Genomic DNA, 18,563 nt, shown 5'->3' on the forward strand with positions numbered 1-18,563 from the left:
ATACTCTTTGTTCTTTACAAATATGTGTAGAGTTCTCCTCTTTAAAGGAACAAATACACATTAGCTTTACTCTAAACTTCTTTCTGGACAATTAAATTGTTTTGGATGCAAGAGAGCCATAAAAAAAATTGGTCAATGTTGGGGTGCTTTAAGACTTGGTTAAAACATAGTTTGAAATGGACACTCTTGAGAATATTTCCAAGTAATGTACTCAGAAGCACCACTCTTGCTAGAGATGAGATATGTTACATTTAGTGTATCTAATATGACTTTTTGTGGGTTATACAATACCACCTTGCACAGAATGCACATAACTTTTAGCATATTAAGGAAAACTCAGGTAAGCAACTTTTTAATACAACCTGAAGGATTGACAAGAGAACTTTGAACTGCATAACATAAGACTGAATTGCTTGCCAGTCCATGCAGACACTTTATAATCTCTAGGAAGACTTAGGAAATGTTAAATTATGCAAAATTCTTCTGTTTTAACTTCTCCTTTGTTTCTTTAATCTAATTCCTGATTTCACTTCGCTTTCTTTATACATAAGCGTAGAAGTACTGTGCTGAATAGTATTGACTAGCCTTACGTTTCTGTTTAGGGCATCATAAGTGAATGCTCTGAAAAGAGCTATTTGATGACAAACATTCCCAGCATCTTGTTAACAAAAGAGGTTATTACAACACGCTTTTCTACAAGGGCTCCCCCCATACCTGGTCTAGACTGCAGCTTTTGCAACGGCTTAGAGTTAATGTTTTTTTTTTTTTTCTTTGTTTGGACGACCTGTCGTTGAGACCTTTCCATCTTTCATTCTTCTGAATTGTTGTCTACTTTCGTATGCTTTTAACACAATGTGCCAACAGTTTATATACTTAAAACATTCTTTTTGAACGTTTTTTTGCAATATATTAAACTTCTCAAGTTTACAAGCAAGGCAAAAGAACATATGGTTTAATTTTCACAAAAATAGATTTCTTTTCTTTTTTTGAAAAAAAACAGTTTAGAAAATATCTCGCTTGTTTTAGCCTATTTTTAGTGAGGTATATTTCAAGTAATTACTGGTTTTTGCTATTTCCTGTGAATATTTCGTAAGCATATACTCTGTCACCCAGTTCTGTGATTAGGTAGGTCAAGAACCAAGACAGGAACTTGAATAACTACTTTATTCATTGTAGGACTCAGAATTACCATGGTCTTTTGTCTCCATATTACTATCACAGATCCTGTTTGGATTTCTTGAGTCTTATCTAATCATTCCCTTTCTGTTTTTCCCCAACCTGCTTACCTTGATCAAAGGTCTGGTTCTCTGTACCTGGTGGCGTCTAAAGAAAAAGAGCTTGCTCTTATAGTTGACCTAAAGAATGCTCGGAAAACATCTTTTTAGTAGACTGTTTCTCCTTGAAAAGATTCTGCATGTGATGTCTCTTATTGGAGTGTATTTTATAGTAATATTATCTAAGCTATGGTAAGAAATATCCAGCAGATTTTCTGCCTTTCAACCTTAAGAGCATACTATTAGCTGCAGTAAGTATTTATGAGTGTGTATATGATGCTAAAATGATAAATAATAATTCTGGTTTACTTTCCTCAAAACAGTATTGAGCACATTCACAGTGATGTTGCAGTCTTACTGCTGAGATAAAATCTCATATCCATGCCTTATAATTTGAAGCCATTTGTTTGAGTGCTGGCATAGGTACACAAATCAAATAGAACTGGTAAACTGCATGCAAAGTTAGAATCATTTCAGTCCTGTCAACAGGAGACAAAGGTAAAAGTCAAAAACCTTAGCAAGATAAATACTCATTTAATGAAAGTTAAAATATCACTGATTATAACTAACTACAGGTTTAGAGATGGCTGTAGGTAGATCCCAGTGAGTGTCAATGGACTTAAAAACATGTTAAAAAACCCGCCAGGCTTCCTTACTGTGTGTATTATCACAGATCTGTCTTCCCTGAGTCTCTCCCTGTACCTCCACTTTTAAGTTTAAAACATTGCATACTCTATATAAAGAATCTTATTTTATGTACTTGACTAAATATTGATACTGAGATAGAACTTAGAACATTTCAGTCAATAGTGAAATGTAGTATTCAATGATAAGATTTAAGTCAGATACTTAGTCAGAGATTCCCAATTTCACAGACTGGGAAATCAAAGGTTCCCAAATCAGAGATTTCCAGTCTCTGGGTCATAGTTTTTTACATCTGCAAGTTTCTGGAAAAGACATATTAAGGAGAAGACAGTCAGTGGCCTTCAATTTAAGGTATTACTTTTAATTCTGGGTGTATCGTGTGAAATTTTGAGTATCAAAAATTATCCATTAGTCTAACAAGCTCGGGAGTCCATCCCTTAAACAATTCTTTGAGCTGGCAACTGCTTTTTCTATTTTACATAATAAGTGCATCATGAATTATTGAACTTTTCTTGACTTTATAAACAGGTTAAAGCTTTAAATTTATGTTTTCAGACAGATGATACTGACTGGGTGTGTGGCATTTGCCCGACATGTTGGACCAACACGTGTAGAAGCTGAGCTTTTACCACAGTGTTGGGAACAGGTAACTGAATGTTTTGCGTTTTACACTGGTAAATCTGTTGCAGCTTCATAAGTTTTGGGTTTGTTTTTTTCAAGGGAGGATTGTTTTGTTTTGTTTTTAAGGAATGGCTGTTCAAAAATCTTTTCAGAAAGATATTTGGATGTTCTTTAGCCTCAGTATATGTACATTTATGTAATGTTAAAATTAACTCAAAACCAGAAAATCTGCCAAAGACAATCTGGAGATTACCTGCATATTCCTGCATATGTTATATTGATATGTAGAATGTACACACGTTAATCAGCAATATTGTCTAATACTCCCCATGTCAGGTAGGTGCATTTATAAATTCCATACAGTAAATATCAGACTGTTGGAAATCTGTTTTCACTCTAAGTTGTCAATCACTGTTCTTGTAAGTAATAAATACTCAAGAGCAATGTCCACCCTTTAGCTAGTTTAAGTTCTTTAACAGAAACTTAAAGATCAAAGTAGTTAAAGGAAATAAAAATCTTCTGTAGATGGGCATGGCTTTCACACCTGTAAGTTCAACCTGAAGCATACATGTGACTTCTAGAATCACAATGCCCCTTTCCACAAATACTGTGAGTTAATAAAAATAACTGAACAACAAAACTGAAATGTTCTTACTGTTTCATCTGAGGCATAGAAACAGGACAACATGAGTTCAGGTGAAAATGCATGATATTTTCCTACCATAAAGAAGAAAAGAAAGTTCATCATTGCCCAAAGACAGTGAGTAAATAAGCCATAACAAAGGGGTAATGCTTGCCTTGGTGCCGTCTTTCTGGTTTGATAATTGTTTACTGGTTCTCCACTTGCATAACTTGGCCATCTATTCAGGAAGTATCTATGTTTCACAGAAAAGTCCAAGCATTAAGAGTATTAATGCTTTCTGACAGTAGAAATACATACTAAAAGCAGCATTTGTGCTTATTTGTGTGACTGATGCATCTGTTAATCAAATGGAAGACCCTTCGAAGTAGTACTGGAATACAAAATAAACCATCTTCTGTTTTCTCAGTCTTCCAAATGTATTTTAGGCAGTGTCCCAGCTCAGTAAGAGCACATGTTCTTCACAGCAGATTCTTGCTGATATAGTTGCTGATGCACCAGAGAAATCAGTCCAACTTTACTAGTGCAGCATATCAGGCTGCCAAAGCCATATGCCATCGTTACATGTATTTAATGCATTTTGCCAGACTTTGTTTGCAGTATTGAAATAAGATCAGCCTTTTTTTCCAGCAAAATACAAGCTGGTTATCATTGTTGCAAAACTGAGGTGAGGGAACTCAAAATAGAGTATAATTTTCTGCCTTCTCTCAGTAGACGCCTTAATTGTGAAAGCATCAGTGCAGTTGGGATCTTAACAAAAATCTGTTTACACATGTAAATTGACTGAGCCTTCGGAAGATCCAGCATTTTCACTTAAATGTTCTGGACCTCAGAGCCATCAGGCTAGTCTTCATGATCTTTCTATCTGTTCTTCACAGCTCTGCATGTATGATTTTGTAGCCTGCTTATCTGAGTTTAGTTCAACCTCTGTAGATACTGAAAGCTTGCTCAAAGATAGTGACCAGCTTACTTCCACAGAATGTAATTTTAGTTATTAAGGACAAAAGGCAAAGAAATGACAATAAATATTTTATATTTCTGTTAAGTTTTTTGTCAGTATGTCTTTGAAATATCAGGGGTGACATTTATATTGCCTTGCCAGTCTGCCTCAACCAGATGGAAGTAGTATATTTTTCTGTTTCCCTCAGGTAGTCAGAGCTTCGGAAGGCTGAGCGAATGTCTAAGGCCAGTAGGGAATTTATGTTAATTAGCATTTTCCATCCAATAGTGGGCAAAGAAAATGCCAAGTGAGCCAAAGATACTATAGGACTTACAGCAATTGCATGCCCATGATGTTTTTCTTCTATGAACTCTCCATGCTTCCAAAATATTAAATGTACCTTGTTGAAGGATGAATACAAAACATTTGATGCATACAGATTCTCCTGTGCCTGAGTCCTTGGCTTAGTCCTGAGGCTTATTGTTTGTTCATATGAGTGTCTTTCAAATGATCCTGGCAAAACTTCATTCTTGAGATGCTTCCTGGGGCTTTCATATCAGAAAAATGAGAAAGTTGCAAATATTAATAGTTCATTAATGGTCAAATTCCCATGTGCAGCATGCTGGGGTGGTAGTAACAGCTTGTCCAAAGTTGATTCTTAGTACAGCTTCATCTGTAGTTTCTCTTAAGCAAGTATAATTGACAGGAATCACACAATGGATAAGGTTGGAAGGGAACTGTGGAGGTCATCTAGTCCAATCCCCCTACTCAAAACTTGGCCATGTCCAGTCGAGTTTTGCATATCTCTAAGGATGGAGACTCCACAGTCTCTCTGGGCAACCTGTTACGGTGTTTAACTGCCCTCAAAGTAAAAAGGTGTTTTGTTGTGTTTAGATGGAATTTCCTGTATTTAAGTCTGTGCCTCTTGTCCTTTCACTGGATACCACTAAGAAGAGTCTACCTCCATCTTCTTTACTCTCCCCTCAACATATATTTGTGAAAGTTGACAAGATTCCCACTGATTTCTTCTCCAGGCTAAACAATCCCAGCCTCCCCTTATATGTCAGCTCTGTTTCTGAATCTTCTTCATGACTGTCTGCTGGACTCAATCCAGTAAGTCTGTGTTTGTCCTGTACTGGAGAGCCCGGAACTGGACACAGCTCTCCAGATGAGGTCACACCAGTGTTGAATAGAGAGGAAGAATCAGCTCCCTCCACCTGCTGGCAGTGTTCTGCCTACAGGATGTTGTTGGCTACTTTACTACCAGGGCATATTGCTGGCTCACATTTAACTTGTCCACCAGGACCCACGCATCCTTTTCTGCAAAGCTGCCTTTCCACAGGTTGGCCTCCAGCTTGTACTGGTGCATGTTATTCATCCACAGGTGCAGGACACTGCATTTTCCTTAGCTGAACTTTGTGAGGTTTCCAGCCTGTTGAGGTTCCTCTGGCAGCACAGCTTCTGGTGTATCAATCTCAATTTTGGAATGTCTGCAAACTTGCCAAGTATATTCTCAGTCCAATCACCTAAGTCATTGATGAAAAACTTAAACAGTGTTGGCCCCAGTATCAACCACTAAGGTAAGCCATCACAGACTTGCCTCCATCTGAACTTTGTGCTTTTGATCACAACTCTTTGAGCCCGACAGTTCAACTGGATTTCAGTCCACTTCATTGTCTACTTGGCAAGCCTGTATTTCATCAGTTTGTCTATGAGAATATTACAAGAGACACTATTGAAAATCTTACTGAAGGCTTGGCAGACAAGAGGAGAGCAGTACACTTGTGTTATCGTAGAAAGCTATCAGGTTGGTCAAGCGTCATTTCCCCTTCATAAATCCATGCTGACTGTTCCCAGTCACCTTCTTTTTGATCATATGTTTGGAAGTGGTTTTCAGGTTTATTTATGCTGTCACCTTTCTAGGGTGAGGTGAGGCTGACCATCCTGTGATTCCCTGAATCCTCTTGAAGAAGGATTTGCTTTTTTCCAGTCCTTGGGAACCTCTTCCAATTGAAATGACCTTTCAAAATTATCAAGGATGGTCTTGCAGTGACATTGGTCAGCTCCCTTAGCACTTGTGAATACATCCCATCAGGAGTAAAGGACTTTTGTATGTCCAGGTTGTTTAGATGCTCCGTAATCTGATCGTCCTCTCCTGAGGGTAGGTTTTCTTTGCTCCAAATTTTCCCCTTCTCTCAAGGATGTGGGATTTCTGAAAGCAAATCTTACCAGTAAAGACCAAGGTGAAGAAGGTAATCAGTACATTGACCTGTGCTAAGACAGTTGTCTTATCAAAGCTACATACTGCATGACAAGAGAAAGAGAAATAGTCATATTACTTGCGTATCTTATGTGACAGGATCATCTTACTCACTTTTTCCTGTCTTTTATTCACAAAGTGTATTGAAACGTATCACGTGTTTCATTGTGCAGCTATTAGTGTTCTTTTCTTACTTACTATTAAAGCTGACCACACTATGATGCAAATTTGTTTTAGAAGTGTGTCAGATATCTAATTTGTAAGGCATAATTTTTGAATGACCTTTGAGTAGAAAGAAAGATATGCAGGGCAGGATCAAGAGGTTCTCAGGAAGAGAAGCTTTTTCCAGTTGCATCTCAGATGTGTGTTGTTTCTGCTGGACTTGAGTGCAATAGCAAGCAAATATTATTGGCCTAGTACATGTGTTGTCGTTGGACTCTGATTGCTCAGCAAGATCTAGGCAGCTGTGCTACACTGGTGGACTCAGATCACTAGAGGGCACTTGTGTAGTTCTTGGAGGAATTGTGCTCCTGAAGGGCTACACAAGACAAAATATTCTGGGAAATGGCAGCACATAAGTTACTCACCTTCTTGAAAGCATATGTTTTATCTCATTCCAGCAACGTATAAGCTATGCTGCACTCGTTTTTCATGTAAATACAGGTGTACACACACTGTTCTCAGATTCTTCTCTTAGTATAGGTTCCAGTGTATAGGACAACCAAAGAAGAGTATAGCTGCCTTTCCTTTATGACCAAGTGCAGGAATTAGACTGCTTAGTACCTATTTGTGCTTCTACAGACACAGCTAATGTTTATATAAAGAGGTGCATGCTTATCCTTGTATTGCAGTTCATTCTAATCACATTTTGAATGCTGGTTACTGCAAAACAGATAACCATTCTATTTCTCTTCACCAGATCAACCACAAATACCCAGAGAGGCGGCTACTGGTAGCAGAATCCTGTGGAGCTCTAGCCCCTTACCTTCCTGTAAGTATTAACATTCACTCCTAACACTTTCTGAGTGAAAGCAAGGTGGCAACCTATTGTGTGACATAGCCATCCTTCTTAAATATTCTGAAGGGTGTACATTTCACATAGGCACTTGCATTGTATATCAAGTTTATGAGATTCAATAAATGAAGTTAAGGAGGAGACGGCTTTTTGTAAAGGAAGACAGATCTATCTAGCTATAAAAAAGTCTTGATAACCAGTATGGTCTGACCAAACTATCTTTGTTTCAGTAAAGATGAAGGAAAGATAGGCTCGATTAAGAAAATCACTAGTGACAAAAATAATTAGCACCCAATAACTGAGTTTTTCTGACACTATGGAATGTTTTACATCAAGAGAGCTGCGTAGCAAACAAAGTAGCAAAATGTAGTCAGTGGCCAGCTGGAATTTGGATCTTCTGAAAAAGATGAAAGCAATCCAAATGAAAAACCCATTTCTCTGATTTAGCAACAGACTGATTAAAAATTCTCTTTTAAGTGCTCTTCCAAGTCTAGGCCTATAGTAGGTTTTGGCTGTTATTTGTTTTCAGTATGTGCTTCAGTAATAGTTAAAGAACCTGAATTCTATGTTTAGTAGGACAAAAGGATCTCTGCTGAGGCTACTGACACTGAATCTTGATTCATCCTTTCTGTGGTGAGGACTGGGTGGATAATACTCATAAAGAGATCTGCAGCTAGAGGAGCAGTTTGTTGCTTGAGAGCACTAATAGAAGAGCAAGCATTTATGAAATACGGTATAAGCAATTATATTTTATTTCATCACATTTAACATGTATATTTCTTGTTTACAAACAGAAAGAAATTCGTAGTTCATTAGTACTTTCCATGCTTCAGCAAATGCTAATGGAAGATAAGGCAGATTTGGTACGAGAAGCTGTGATCAAAAGCCTTGGCATCATCATGGGATATATTGATGATCCAGACAAATATCAACAGGTATCATTTGGGATGGATTCTATACATATGAAGTGTATTCTATAGTTATTTCATGAATAGAAGAATGTATAAGTTCAGATATTTCCATTAAATAGTTTCAGATACTTTTAGAAATTTGGATTATTCATAGGAATATTGCTTTTTTTTGTATCACCAAGACCAAAAAGAAAACAAATACTTATAAGCATCAGAAGTATCATTATTACTTCAGGGGTAAGCCTCATATAGAAGCTTCTCTAATAATTCGGTAATTCGCATTCAACAACACTTCACTATTCCCCACCAGAAGCTATTAACCAATCTGATATCTTTTGCTAGCAAAGATTAGTCAGCTACAGTAAAGCCTAATTGCAGTTCATCTTAATACTATATAATAACACTTCAGATGCTTAAAAATGAAGATTTTTCTCCTCCTATCTTTCAGTTTTTGAAGGCAGATAGGTAAAAACTTGTTTGATTTGGACCACATACTGTTTATCTTTCTTTTTTGCAAATTGTAGGAAGAATAATTATATTCTTTACTGTCTTTTGTCAGGGTTTTGAACTGCTGCTTTCAGCTTTAGGAGACCCTTCAGAACGTGTAGTTAGTGCAACACATCAGGTATTTTTACCTGCTTATGCTGCCTGGACTACAGAACTGGGAAATTTACAGTTCCATCTTATACCTACGCTGCTTAATAAGATTGAAAAATTGCTCAGGGTATGTTCCTGCATTGGAGAGTTTTCTGTGTCTTTATTGCCTGTGTAGACTATCTCGTCTCTCTCTCTCTCTCTCTTTCTCTCTCTCTCTCTCTCTGTATGTATGTACATATGTATATATACATGGTGTATGTGTATATGTGTGTGTGTGAAAACGTACTTCTATTCTATGGGGGAGACTTTTTCTAGACTGTTACAGCTTCTAACTTCTACTTGTACTCTGTATAAAAACAAATGCTTCTTTAACATTATTTTGTTTCAGAGCCTCATAGTAAAATGCATTTTGGCAAACTCTTCTGATTTTGATCAGAAAACAAAAATGTGTGTTATTTCAAATACATTTGACCTGTATTTAAATTTTTTCAAATGTCACACAGTTGAGTGTTTAGTTAAGTGCAATATTTATTGATTTTTTTAAAAATAGAAGAATTAAGTGGTTTATTAAGTCTTTTGCAGTTCTGGGTTACTTTGTCTGCAAATTCGGTTTGGTGGATATCTGGAAAGTGTTGAGACTGTATTATAATAGTAACATACTTAGCCAAGATGCTTATTTTCAGAGTACAGGTGACAGATTTCTTCAGTTTTTAGTTTGGTCTCTAAGACCAAATCAGGCTTCCAAAATGTACTGAAAACTTTTCCTTCAGAATATCAGTATGTTCCTGGACATGAACCACTAGATGCAGAAGGCTGTATTGTTTTGCTCTTTTGAGAGTAACTGACTAAAGGGGGACAAGGAGATGATGACATTAAAGTATGCTTGTGGTCAAGATAAATCAGGGTATCATGAATGATACGAGTGGCTGGTACAGCTGAGGGCTGTGCTGCCATACAGAGAGACCTGGATAGGCTGGAGAGTTGGATGGAGAAGAACCTCCTGAGGTTCAACAAGGGCAAGTGCAGAGTCCTGCACCTACAGAAAAATAACCCTCGGCACCAGGACAAGCTGGGGGCTGACCTTCTGGAGAGCAGCTCTGCAGAGAAGGACCTGGGAGTGCTCGTGGATGGCAAGTTGACCATGAGCCAGCAACGTGCCCTTGTGGCCAAGAAGGCCAATGGTCTCCTGGGGTGCATTGGGAAGACTGTTGCCAGCAGGTCGAGGGAGGTGATCCTGCCCCTCTACTCAGCCCTCGTGAGGCCTCATCTCGAGTACTGGATCCAGTTCTAGGCTCCCCAGGACAAGAGAGACATGGAGCTACTGGAGAGAGTCCAGCATAGGGCTATGAAGATGATCAGAGGGCTGGAGCACCTGCCCTATGGGGAACAGCTGTGAGAGCTGGGCCTGTTTAGCCGGGAGAAGAGAAGACTGAGCGGGGATCTGATCAATGTGGACAAGTACCTGAAGGGAGGGTGTCAAGGGGATGGGGACAAACTCCTTTCAGTTGTCCCGTGTGACAGGACAAGAGGCAGTGGGCAGAAATTGAAGCACAGGAAGTTCCACCTGACCGTGAGGGGGAATTTCTTCCCTGTGAGAGTGACGGAGCACTGGAGCAGGTTGCCCAGAGAGGTGGTGGAGTCTCCTTCTCTGGAGATCTTCAAGGCCCGCCTGGATGCAACCCTGTCTACCATGCTGTAGGTGACCCTGCTGAGCAGGGGGTTTGGACTAGATGATCTCCAGAGGTCCCTTCCAGCCTTACTGATTCTATGAATATTTCTGCGTAAAAGTTCATCATGGTTGCCTTCCCTGGCAAGTAATAAATGCGTGCATAAGCAACAGACCATTAAAACTGAAAGCTTTAACTAAATTCCTGTTTGTTTCAGGAAGGAGAACATGGCTTGGATGAACATAAACTCCACATGTATCTGTCTGCTTTGCAATCACTGATTCCTTCGCTGTTTGCGCTGGTGTTGCAGAATGCGCCTTTCACAAGTAAAGCTAAACTTCAGGGTGAAGTGCCACAGATAGAAGGTAAGTGATTCATTTCTCAAAAGTGGGTGTTCTAGAAACAAAGTATAATTTGGTGGCATATCTCAGAACACTATATGGTGTTACCATTACTGTTAAATTCAAGGGAGGAATTCCAGAAATAGATCATAGGGTGCCTTTAACTGGAATTAATGTGTTACTACGTAAACAGTTGCTGGATTCCTCTATAAATTTTTATAACACAATCTACACAGTAATGATTTAAATTTCTCTTTCCAAACGCTTTTTTTCTAATACACCATTTTTTTATATTGTATTTTCAGAGAAAGCAAGAACAAAAGATCAGATTTGTTGAATTTTTCACATTGTGAATTTTCTATCTTTAGTATGGCAGAATTTATGCTTTTTTTTTCTTCCTTTCTTCCCTTTCCTTCTCCTCCCTCCCCCTTAGCCAGATTCCAGCATGGGAAGATTTGTCATGTCCTTTTACTTCGTTCTATTTTTTTCCCTTTTGGGAAAAATGTTTTCTGCTTCCTTTCCCTTCCTGCAACTCCCACTCCGTCCCTGTGGAATAAGTCAGTCTTAATCCTTATCTGGTATTTAACTAATTACGCATATCAGGTTATTGATACAGAGGAAATTTGTGAAACATGACCGTCCACAAAATGATTGCCTGTAGAATAAAGGAGGACTAAATGCTTTTTGGCTAAAATTTCTATAATATTTATGTTTGTGGTGTTCTGTGCTTTACGTTGCAAGCAGAATGCCTTCTCTGTGTCTAGTGACCTGGGTGTTTTTTTTTTTTTTTTTTTTTTTTGTATTTGTAATTCAGTGACTTGTAATAAAATACTTTTTGTCCTAATACACAACATGAATACTGAAAAAATTACGCTTTTCCGTCTCATGTGTCTATTAAATGCTTTTTCAGATTAATCTACTGTAGCAAATTCCTAAGTAATGCTTCCTTTTCCCTGCCCTTTTCTGTGCTTAAGTAGGACAAATGTTTTTCTTCATCTCTGTTTTTATTTTTCCCTACTTTTTAAAAAACCTTTGAGGAAGTAAAGCAATTCTTAGTTGGACTTTGCAAAGGTTCTGAAGAATAATTTTCCATTATTAGCCAATGCTAGCTCAAGAAGCCTGGCTTCAGTTTCAGTGATGTCTTAACAAATCAAGAACTTTATCAAGTGGTAAAATTATAGCCTCGTGTAAGAGTTTTATTATCTATTCTGTATCTACATAGTGCCCTGACAGAATGGATAACCTATTCATGAAGTTATTTGATCATCTGTCCCAGGCTATACTATGTTTTCTTCTATTACATTGTTAAGGTTTTACTGGTAATACCTGCTACATACAAGTGATAATGCTGTATGTGAAGATACAAAGTATGGATTACAACTTTACATTTAAATGAGCTTGGAAAGTTGTAGTATGTTATGCATATTTGTAAAAATGTTAAATATGATACTGTTAAACTGTTCCAGATGACCTGAGTCATCTGAAGATGAGCACTTTTTCCCTGAGTAGTTACTGCTTAAATAAGGAATTCAAAAATTTTAGGCTTCAGCCCAGTCTAACAGTTTCTTCTTTCACAGAGATGGAGGAAAAAAGTCTCATGCACTTTCCACTAATCTGGTAACATTACTGGAACTATGGGAAACAGTAGGAAAGATTTTTGTCCTTCAACTTCATTGCTGAATAATTATATGTAGGTTTGAGATAAACTGAGAATAATAGAAGCAATGTAATTACAGAAACGTTCTTGGTGTACTTTCAATCCCCAAATACTTAAACGGTCTAGAATCTTCTGAGATTTTACTTCTTATCTGTAAATTCTTATCTTCTGATCATTTAAATAATTAAGAAGCTTGGGAGAGTGAGGGTTTCAAAAATACTTTATGTATTCATAAAGTGTTGGAACTGTCTGATTAAAGTGCAGCATTAGAAGTTTTGCCTCCTAGTCTTTCTGCTATAAACTTGCAGTGTGCTCTTTGGGATCTTTCATAATCCCCCTGTTATCTGCATTTTCTCTTTTTAAAAGTGAGAGTAATACAGTCTCTTCAGAGTTGGATTTAACTCACTGATTTTTAAAAAGCAATTTGATAAACTTAGTTATAGGGTTCTGAAAGGTTTCAGACTTTTTCTCCTATCTTTATTGACATCAGTTTCAAGGTATTTCATGTCTTTTGTTCACAATTGCTTGTTCTGTGCTGTTTCAGTGACTAGATTTCCCCGACCCGTGTCACCTCTTCAGGATGTGGCAACCATTATTGGAAGCCGTGAGCAATTAGCAGTGCTGTTGCAACTTTATGACTATCAGCTGGAACATGAGGGTACCACAGGATGGGAGACTTTGCTATGGGTTGTCAACCAACTGTGAGTTAGTTTGTATCTCCTGGCTCCTAATATTAAAAGATGTGAAAGTTTCTAAAAGTCAGTAGTTCTTGAGCATGATTATGTTTAACAGTTATTAAAAATTAAAGTATAGGTGTGCTTAACTGCTACTAAATTTAAAAGAAGAAAAGATGCTTCTTAAATTTTGTGTGCAGAAATGACTTATCTTGATTTTATTCAGGAAATTACAACTATATAGCGGATCATGTAGGTAATTAATTGTTCTGGAAAAATTTACTTTCATCTTTGCAACAATGTAGCCAATTCTCTGTTGAATAAAGATTCTTGCATTCTAAGTGTTTCATGAAACAGTTCTACAGTAACAGATGTCTGAAAATATAGGTCAGGCTTTTCTGGCATTCAAACCCCTGCTTTCTTCAAATGTCAGGAATTACAGAGAATGCGTTGATAATTTTGTTGGAACCAGTGAGGCTAAAAAATGTATATTTACTAGCACAAACTATATACGTACAAATAAACTTGGGAGAGAAACAAAAGATCAAAGTAGTGCTTAATATTCTGTTTCCTAATTTTTAGGTTACCGCGGCTTATCGAAATAGTTGGCAAGATCAATGTAGCCTCAACTGCTTGTGTCCATGAATTCTCTAGATTTTTCTGGCGGCTTTGTAGGACATTTGGGAAAATTTTTACAAACACTAAGGTGAGACAGTGCCTCAAATATTCTACCAAAAGAATGTTGTGGTAATATAAATTACCCACATTTATGGTGGATACTATTTTTATGGTATGTCTGAATACAGATGTTTTATGTGACCCTTTATATTTGCTTGTCATATTGACTCCTTCCCTTTTGTACTTTTAAACTTGCTGCTTTTAAACTTCTCTTCACATCCTTTTGTATTCTGTGTTCATCCAATGACAGTTTAGGGATGGCCTTTTCATCTTATCCAACAGGCATTTAGGCAAAGATTTTGTTTTAACTGTGATTTGCATATTTGCCTTGTGAATGACAGACGAGAGTGGGAGAGATTTTCCTAATTTTAGTAATTTCACAATTCTCTTCCTTCGGAACAACGTACTTTCCAGGGTTTGTCATATGCTTAATACTTCAGCCTGTACTTGTCTGATAATTGAAAGTGAATACTCTCCCTGCTCAAAGTATTTTCTATAAATGATATGTGAAAAGTTTTATGAAAGAAAGGTATCAATTTTTCTCAGTAAAAAAATTCTAAATATTCATTGAAAAATACTATAAGAGGAAATGCTGAACCACTAGAGGATTACCTAAAAAAGATCATATTACAAAACACGGCTAGTATTGTATGCTGCATTTACAAAGGAGGTTAGTATCAGGCTCCAATCTTTGACACCCATTTCTGTATCATTACAACCCTTGCTTTCATAGAAGTGTTTTAATATTATCACACCTGCCTTTTGGAAGAGAGCTTCGTGGACATCAGCAAAGATGTAAAACCAAAAAGCTTTTTTACATAAAGCTTTGTGGAACTGTAAACCTTAAAGCCCAACTAAGCAAATTGCTAAGAGATTTCAACTCTTGTTATCGGGAGTGGTAAATGCTAACTTGTTGTAGATGCTCAATAGAAGTTTTCATTCCCTTATCTCATACTTCCAATTCTGTCACAACCTGTCTCAGCTTTTTAAAGATTCCTTTCTCCCCTTCGCCCCACCCTATCTTCAGAATATTTTTCTATTTTTTTTACATATTATTTTTATAAGTTAACTGGCATTGGTAACAGATGGTCTTAAATGAGATTCATCATCCTTCATGTAGGTCAAACCACAGTTCCAGGAAATCTTAAGATTGTCTGAAGAAAACATAGGTAAGTAGCTTTTTGCTCAAATTAAGAAAAATTGATCTTAACCTCAGCTGCAGAAAAAAAATTTTAAAACTGTTAACCTCTTGTCCAAATAACATCTTGCTGGACTAGAGTTCTCAAGTTTGTCATTTTCTAAAATGTTGAAAATCTAATCTTAATCCTAATGGAACTCTCTGAAATTGGACACTGCCTGTGTATAAATAGAAAAAATCTCAAATCAGAATTGCCTTTAACATCATTTTAATATGAATATATATTTGTGTTTGTATATATAAATAAATTCTTCATACACACACATGCGCATATATAAAAAATACATAAATAAATATATACAAAATATGTATATGAATAAATGTTCAATGTTTCATTAGATTCTATAGCAGGTAACGGAGTGTTGACAAAAGCCACAGTTCCCATCTATGCAACAGGAGTCCTTACATGTTACATTCAGGTAGGTTTGGTTGTTTGTTTAAGTTCATACTAATAAAATTCTTCTACTTCTCAAAAAAATGTTTTATTTGAAATTTTTAGTCTCCTTGGACTTTGAAGATAATTGGATGAATAGGTAGCTTTTAATGCATTCAAGGCAATGGTTTTTAGTCAAGTTGTGAAATATATTTAGATGATAGTTTCCACTGTTAAAACTGGAATCAGTAGATCATAAAATAATGTCAGGCATCTTGACCACTGTTAAGTCTCAGACATTGACAGCTATTACATGCCTTTATCAAAGATATTAATGCTGTTCAGTGAATGGATTCTGGGTCATTTAACTGTGGCCCTTGCAAACCATAATTTTGTACCATTCTCTGAAACAAATAAGGAAGTAAATTGCCATTTGGGCACATCTTGGGTCCTCAAATACTAAAATAATGCACAATACTAAAATAAACAGTAATCCTCCAATAACCAGCAGTTATTGCTTGGCATATACATACTGGCTCATAGGAAAAAAATAAATCTTTTATCTTCTCATATACGTGCATTGAGATCAAACAGAAAGGCTAAATCTATTCTCCTTCTTTGTCTCTTTCATAGCTTTAGGTCATCAGGACTGTACCAATACTTCTGCTATATTTAATGATGTATACTTTTATTTTAGGAAGAAGACCGCAAACTGTTAGTTGGATTCTTAGAAGATGTAATGACCATGCTTTCACTATCCCATGCTCCTCTTGATAGCTTGAAAGCTTCTTTTGTGGAACTAGGGTAAAGAATACATCTTGGAATTAACTATATCTAAGTGCATTAAAAGCTTTTACTAAAAGCTCATAATCTATTTTTAACTGTAGTTTTAATAACTATGATGCTTCAGACAAATAAAGCATATTCTTACTTTTTGTCCTTGTAGTTTCATGAAGTATAAACTTTCAATCTTTAGTTTTAAAGAGTGGTAAGGTGGTAAAAAAAGTGAGGTGATTAAAGAAAAAAAAGTGTAAAAACTAAAACATCAGTCATTAAATATTAAATAGGAATTCATTTACTGTTTACGACACTGTTACCTGATGTTCTAGATGTCTATTTTGCATTCAATTCAATGACATAATTTGTTGAAAATACTGTTCTTAAAGGGATTTATTTGTTTGTTTTTTATTTTTAAGAATGAACTTCAAAATACAACCGACTTTTGTAGGCAGCAACTAACTTGTATTTTATGTACTCCTTCAGAAAGGATAAACTTCTAAGTTTTAGACTTATAAGCAAGAGGTTTTTGAGACTGCATTTTTTCATTTTGTAGGTATAGGATCTCTACTGAGAGTAGGGTTTCTTTTGATTGCCAAATTGTTTTCTTTTAGTGCAAACCCAGCATATCATGAGTTGCTGTTAACTGTTTTATGGTATGGAGTTGTCCATACTTCAGCTCTTGTTCGATGCACAGCTGCTAGAATGTTTGAGGTAAGTGATACCCACACTTCTTAAAACTGCAGTGTATGTGTGGGGGGGTTGTTTGTTTGTTTGTTTTAAGAGTAATTGAGGTAATGTTGCTACGTGATTAAAATTACAAATGACTTAAATAGGTTGTGTACTGTGTGATGGAGCAGGAAGGTAGTGTTGTACGGTTGTGTCTGTATCCAGTCTCTATTTTACAGCGTGTATTTCATTAAGTAATTTATCGTTAGCCGCTGCAAGACTTTCTGTAGTAACTGTGTATGTGTTCTTTGATCTGCTGCTGGCTTGACTGCTGCATTCTGATTACTGCATGCCAAAAACCATTTTCTGATTATAAAAAGCATTTCATTGCTGGAATATGTTCAAACCAGACTTCAATATCTTTTCAAATATGTTTGCCTAGGTCTGTAGGTACATATAAGCAAGCATCTGTCTGAATTTTAACATTTATTTTTGCTTCTTAACATATTGTTGATAGCCTAATTCACAAGTTACCAATTTTCAATACTGTTTTTTATATAGTCCTAGTCGGTCTGCACTCTGATTCAAACTAGTTTCCATTGGTGCCAAATCTAGTAGTAAAAACATGTTTAATCAATTATTATTTTTTTAACAAAAATGCATAATAATAATAAAATCAAATCATTTACAGTTACTCTATTTACCACAGAGTGACAACTTTATTTTTTGTGAGCTTTCTCTTAAAATCTGTAAATTTGCTCAGAACACAAAGACTGTTACCTTTAACTATTAAGTTTACTTTGATTTCTACGTCATTCCTTTGTTTCATCAAGCATTAATTAAAAAAAAAAGGCATATACAGAAACAGTGGGAAGTATTCCACTTGCTGAACAAAGAGGTTATCTTTTTTTGTGCGTGTGTTTGTGTACTCAAAAGACACACACAATCGATTTCTCACACAAGCAATTTTTTATATCACACTCCATTCCATTTTCTTTGCAATTCTGCTACATTTTACTCACTGGATAGCTTTACAACGGGCCTCTAGCTGAATCTGCCTCCTTGTATGCATTTGCAAAAACAAATCTCAAGTCTGCCCTGAAAATAAGAGCAATAGCACAATCATAGCCATTAGTGTTCTCTACTGCAGTGCTGAGAAACACTATGGATAAAGCACTAAACGCTATTGTGTGACTTCAGTTAAATCACTTGACCATTTCTTTTGTTTTCCCCTGTAAAAAAGAGGTGGCAATTTTTGGTTGCCCTTAAAATATTTCTGGGTTGATTTAAAATGTAACAGAAACATTGCCGTATTTTCTATTAGTAATACTAGAGCCCCCTTTTATTTGGTATAAGCATTAGACAAATCTGTGGAAGATCTCAGTTACCGCAGGCTGTTGTCCTGGTTGCAGTTTCCTTTCTACTGCAACTTCTTATGGATCATTTTTAGGCAGTCCTATATGTTACTTGAGTTCTTGTTTCATAGTATATTTTAATTTTCACTAAAGCATAGGAAACTTCCCTATAGACACTTTTCTCACTTGAAAATACTTCTATTATATTGCCATTTCCTTAATAACCATAGCATACCTATTTATGCATGGCAAGATGTATGTTTGGCAAGAG

The 18,563-nt window shown here is 36.4% G+C and overlaps 1 protein-coding gene across 5 annotated transcripts in view; it reads left to right on the top strand.

Moving 5' to 3' along the window:
- RELCH (RAB11 binding and LisH domain, coiled-coil and HEAT repeat containing) overlaps window positions 1-18,563 on the top strand; it is an 80,697-nt gene that overhangs the window by 45,908 nt on the left and 16,226 nt on the right. For all 5 annotated transcript variants that reach the window (XM_062569847.1, XM_062569852.1, XM_062569848.1 and 2 more), the window contains 11 exons: window positions 2,475-2,565; window positions 7,300-7,371; window positions 8,190-8,330; window positions 8,866-9,030; window positions 10,788-10,935; window positions 13,113-13,269; window positions 13,825-13,948; window positions 15,041-15,089; window positions 15,458-15,537; window positions 16,189-16,295; window positions 16,883-16,982. In XM_062569847.1, coding sequence (XP_062425831.1) covers window positions 2,475-2,565; window positions 7,300-7,371; window positions 8,190-8,330; window positions 8,866-9,030; window positions 10,788-10,935; window positions 13,113-13,269; window positions 13,825-13,948; window positions 15,041-15,089; window positions 15,458-15,537; window positions 16,189-16,295; window positions 16,883-16,982 — 1,234 coding nt within the window. The remainder of the gene's footprint in view (window positions 1-2,474; window positions 2,566-7,299; window positions 7,372-8,189; window positions 8,331-8,865; window positions 9,031-10,787; window positions 10,936-13,112; window positions 13,270-13,824; window positions 13,949-15,040; window positions 15,090-15,457; window positions 15,538-16,188; window positions 16,296-16,882; window positions 16,983-18,563) is intronic.

This window comes from Rhea pennata, chromosome 2 (genome assembly GCF_028389875.1).
Source record: "Rhea pennata isolate bPtePen1 chromosome 2, bPtePen1.pri, whole genome shotgun sequence".
Taxonomy (NCBI): domain Eukaryota; kingdom Metazoa; phylum Chordata; class Aves; order Rheiformes; family Rheidae; genus Rhea; species Rhea pennata.